We start from the raw sequence: 5,000 nt of genomic DNA, 5'->3' as shown, positions 1-5,000 counted from the left end.
CGCATAAGACTATTTAAAGCTGACCGGGGAATCTGCCACATGTATTTTTCCCACCAATCACGTTTCGGTCACTAGTCAAGATCAGCACTTGTTCCACGTGTAAGCTATTTACCCGTTTTGCCGTGTGTTCAATCACTGTTATCTTTTCCCTTGTCTCCCTTTATTGTAAATAGAAATCAGGATTGGATTTAGCTTTTAGGACAGATTGGAAAAAAAAGATGAAATATTGCCAGTCATGTAACCAAGCTGAGAATATATCATTATATGATATTGTCAACCGATATTTTTTTGTGTGAATTGAAGTGTGTATCTTGTTCGCTTGTCGATATAAAATATGTTCATTGCAGTTGTAAAAATGGGTTTATTTTCCATTAATTTTCTCTATTATACAATGTTGACGTTGTTTGCTGATCATCGTTATCTAATTTATTTTTTTGTACCTGGATATTATATGTAAGGAATATTAATTACGTACTGCTGCAATTGGAGAGGGAGAGGGAGAGGGAGGGAGAGGGAGAGGGAGAGGGAGAGGGAGAGGGAGGGAGGGAGGGAGGGAGAGGGAGAGGGAGGGAAGAGAAGAGAAAGGAGAGGAGAGGAGGGAGGGAGGGAGAGGGAGGGAGGAGGGAGGGAGAGGGAGGGGGGAGAGAGAGGGAGAGGGAAAAAGAGAGTATTTCATGTTAATTTAGTTCTATTATTTTGTTTTCTTTTTTCATCGGTATCCTTTATTGTATTATTGATATATATCCTTGATTTTTATTTTAATTTGAAGGTATTTATATGCTTCTCCTCCTCTTCCATTTCTTTCCGCCTTATTCCCTTCCTTCTCTGTCAGCCTTTGCCTCATTTGTGTCTCTATATAAAACACATATTTATCTTCCCTCAATTCAGTTTGAGACTTTGTTAGCCACGCGTGCTTCAGCGTTGTCGTGGAAAATATAGTCTGAACATTTGTTGGAGATGCATAGTAAAGTATTTAAGCAATGATTCCTCACTGCCATCAGCATACTCAACGAATATCGATCTGCAACTGATAGATGGAAAAGGCCACACTCTCGTAATTACTATTAAATTGATTATTTTGGCTGCCGATGATAATGATGATGTCGCATTTGTTCTAATTGACTGACCGTCCAATTTTTCTCCCTCAGGTACTGTGATGGATCGCTTTGTGTTCCCCCCTTCAGATGGAGACAAAACACCCCCTGTATGTGTGTAAGTATGCGTGTGTGTGCGTCAGTGTGTTTTCGGTGGTTCCAGTTTTTGCTATTTGTCTTCTAGGATGTGTGATAAGATTGTGTTATCTTCTTGGGTGACAAGGAAATGTGATAGTTTTTTTCATAAGAATGGAAAAAAGTAGGCCTAAATGAAAATGTTAGCGACTTCTGGCTGAAGAAGAGATTCCATTAACATACCATGTTGCATTCAAGAAATATATATATCTGTTTATATGTATATTTTTTCGTCTTTATTTTGAAGAAAATTATCAGAGTCTGTATATATTACCATATATCATTGTTGTGCATATTTAAAAAAAAAATAACATACAAAAAATAACATCTTTGCCGTCACACGTAATTATTCAACTGACAGCTAATTATGTTTCAGCCATTTCTACGAAGACGATATTAACTATTGAGTCAGTCGGGCGGGTCTTTTACATAACACAGCGTCCGGTGAAGAGCACAGGCGGCGACCATCACAACGCCAAGCTATTAGTGAGATTAAATTATCCGATACAAGGGTCGAGCTCAGACAGTATAAAACATGGCTGTATGTCCGGGTAGATCCGGGGAGGATAGGGGGGTAGGTCGATGGGGGAGCGGGGAGGGCTAGAGGGAGAGGAGAGGGGGTGATATGGATGAGGAAATAGGATAGGAGGATGAAAGGGGCAGGGTAGGGTACGGTGAGATGGGTTAGGAAGAGGCGGAATGGGATAGGGGATGGAATAGGGGTAGAAGGAGAAGAGAGTAGGTTAATATGAACGAGGAAAAGGGGGGAAAGGGAAGAGGGATGGAAGGGGGTAGGGGGAGAGAAGAGAAATTGATATGGATAAGGAAAAAGGGGGAAGACAGGAGGATGGAAGGGGTAGAGGTAGGATATGGGAATGGAAGGAGTGTAAAAGGGAAGTGTGGGATGATATAAATGGAGGAAAAGGGGAAATGGGATAGAGAGGAAATGGGTGGATAGGAAGCAGAAGTGATAGAATAAGGGCATTGAGTGGGAGAGGGCAGAAGGGAAAGGGGTAGGGAGGGGGGGGGGGTTCTGCGTCACTGTACAGGCACCGACTACCGACTTTGAATAAATGAGAAGGAGTCTAAATTTATGCAGGGCGGTCAGGCGACGATGCCATGCTTTTGCGGTTGTGTCGTGGCAATGCGGCGGTCCAGGCGGCGTCGGAGGGGATACTGGGGTACAGACTATTGGCTTTGTCTGGTATCGCTTTGTATGTCAGCTTTTACTTATTTGTTTATTTATTTTTGTATCTTATTTTGGCTGTATTTTGTAACGTCAATTTTGTTTTGTTTCATGTATTTAGCTGAGTTTTTAATTTGGATTTATGTATATTGCTTAGGCTGGGGGGAAGGGATACTGACGTATAGACTGGATCGCTATCATTACCGTGTCTGGTTTTATTGTGCGTGTTAGTTTGGTTTTATTTTTGTATATTAGTTTGCTGTTAGTTTTTCCTTTTTCTTTTCCTTTTTTTTCTCTTATTGTTCTAGATTTCTTTTCAGGGAGTATTTCATGTTAATTTAGTTCTATTATTTGGCTTTTTGTTTCAGCTGTATCCTTTATTGTATTATTATTTTCTGTTTATTGGATGATGTGATTATAAATTTCATGGGGGAGTTTAAACATGTATTTTGATCATTGTTTGAATAAGATAGTTACATACAGATAAGATAAATAGCTTCATAAATAGATAAAGACAGATAGACAAAAACGGGCATGGAGGCATGGAAATTTAATGAGAATCGAATATCTGCGCGGGAAAATTGTTTTTTCATTCATTTTTTTTCTGCTGATTAGAGCATGCCACACAGAACCCTCATTTCCCCCCACCCCCAAATGATCTTACCCCCCCCCCCCCACTCCTCTCTTTTTCTCCTCTCTCTCTCTCCTTTCTTCCTTCCCTTTTCCCCTTCCTCTCTCCTCTCTCTTCTCTCTCTCTCTCTCTCCTCTCTTTTCCCCCCCCCCCTCCCCCCCCCTCCCTCCCCCCTCCTCCCCCCTCCCTCCCCCCCCCTCCCTCCCCCCCTCCCTCCCTCCCCCCCCCTCCCCCTTCCCCTCCCCCTTCCTCCCTCTTCCTCCCCACTCCACCCTCAGGAAAAAGCTATACACTCTCTATACAAATCCGCCGGGCTGTCACTGCCCCCTTATGCCGTGAACCCAAGTCGTAAAGCCCGTCAGCCAGTATCCCAATGGCAGCTTTTCGACCTTGCTGATCCCAGGCAGTTAGTGCGATCCTATCTCACATTTTGCCCTTTTTATTTCTTCGGTTTTCTGCGATTGATCTCCGGTTAATGGTGTTGGGTTCGATATGCTGACACTGATCTCTTTATGTTGGTATTCGTTCGTGTGTGTGTGCGTGTGCGGGGTTGGTGTGGTGTGAGAAGGGGAGAAAAGAGAGAGAGAGAGAAAGAGAGGAGAGAGAGAGGAGAGAGAGAGAGAGAGAGAGAGAGAGAGGAAGAATGCATGTATGTATTTATACGTGTCTTTGCATATGAATCCTTCTCCGTATTCATAAAGCCATTCATACCCAAGGCGCTTCCGCAGGCCGAGGAGCCGCCACCCCGGGGGGGGAAAAACGTCGTGGGGGGCCGCTGCGCTATCGACGTGACTCCGAATGAGAGAGTGACGTGTTTGCTCCTGACAAGCGGGACTTCCTTTCCGCGACCCTTTCCGAGAACGGCGGGCCGACGTTTTTCAAGGGTGGCGGGTCATGCGTTAGGTTCTTTTCAAGGCTGATTTTATTCGGTGGGGGATTTTTGTATCTACGCTGTTTGAGAACTAAAGTATAATTTGGGGTTTTTGGGGGGAAGAGAGGGAAAAAGAGGAGAGAAGGAAAAGGGGGGGGGAGAGGGAGGGAGGGGGGGGAGGGGGGGGGGGAGGGAAGGGGGGGAAAAAAAGAGTTTGGGAAAAAAAGGGGGGGCCCCCGGGGGCCCCCCCCCGGGAAAAAACAAACCCTTCCCCGCCTCCCCCTCCCCGGCTTGTATGGAATCCTTGGCGAGTTCTCCCTTGGGGTTTAAATCCCTCAGCCCTTTCCCCCCCACCCTTTCCATCCCCAATTTAAATTGGGGTTCCGTTTTTCCCCTTTTTTTAATTTTGGGGGGGCCCCTTTATCTCCCTTTTCCCCAAAAATTTTTCGTAGGGCCCCTTTCTCTTGCTTTTTTTTGGGGGGGGGGGCCCCCCTTTGAACGAGAAAAAAACGGGGGAAAATTTGGGGCCCGAAACAACCAACCCCGCGCCCCGAAAGGGGGTTTTGGGGGGGGGGGGAGGATTTAATTTTTCCCCCCCGAGGGCCCCCTTTCCGGGGGAAAAAAGAAGAAAAATTTCCCCCCAAAGGGCCCCGGGGCAAGGGGCCCCCCAAAAACAATCAAACCCCCCCCCCAAAGGCGATTTTCCCCTCCTTCCGCCATCGGGACCCTACCCTCCGCCCGGGGGCCTCGCCCTCGCCATCCCACCCTTGGGGAAAAACTCTTGATTTAATCCCCTTCCTCTTCCCCCTTTAACCCCCCCCAAAAAAGTAAATTTTTTCCTTAAAATTTCCCCGCTTTTCTCTCCACTCCCTCCTTCTCTCCTCCTTTCCCCCCTCCCCTTCCCCCTCCTCCCTACTTTCCCATCCCCCTCTCCACCCCCTCCCCCACCTCACCACTCCTTTTCCCCCTTTTTCCCCCTCTTCTTCCCTCCCCGTCTCATCCCCTCCCTACCATTCTCCTTCCCTCTTCTTCTCCCCCCCCCTCTAAACCCCCCCTTCCCCTTCTCTCCCACTCCTTTTTTCT

General features: G+C 46.4%; 1 protein-coding gene across 1 annotated transcript in view; it reads left to right on the top strand.

The window, feature by feature from the left end:
* Positions 1 to 5,000, top strand: part of LOC119577866 — a 215,657-nt gene that overhangs the window by 80,724 nt on the left and 129,933 nt on the right. The window contains exon 3 of the mRNA XM_037925489.1: positions 1,149 to 1,212. Coding sequence (XP_037781417.1) covers positions 1,149 to 1,212 — 64 coding nt within the window. The remainder of the gene's footprint in view (positions 1 to 1,148; positions 1,213 to 5,000) is intronic.

Source organism: Penaeus monodon, chromosome 10, assembly GCF_015228065.2.
Source record: "Penaeus monodon isolate SGIC_2016 chromosome 10, NSTDA_Pmon_1, whole genome shotgun sequence".
Lineage (NCBI taxonomy): Eukaryota > Metazoa > Arthropoda > Malacostraca > Decapoda > Penaeidae > Penaeus > Penaeus monodon.
This window is presented reverse-complemented; position numbering and strand designations above follow the sequence as displayed.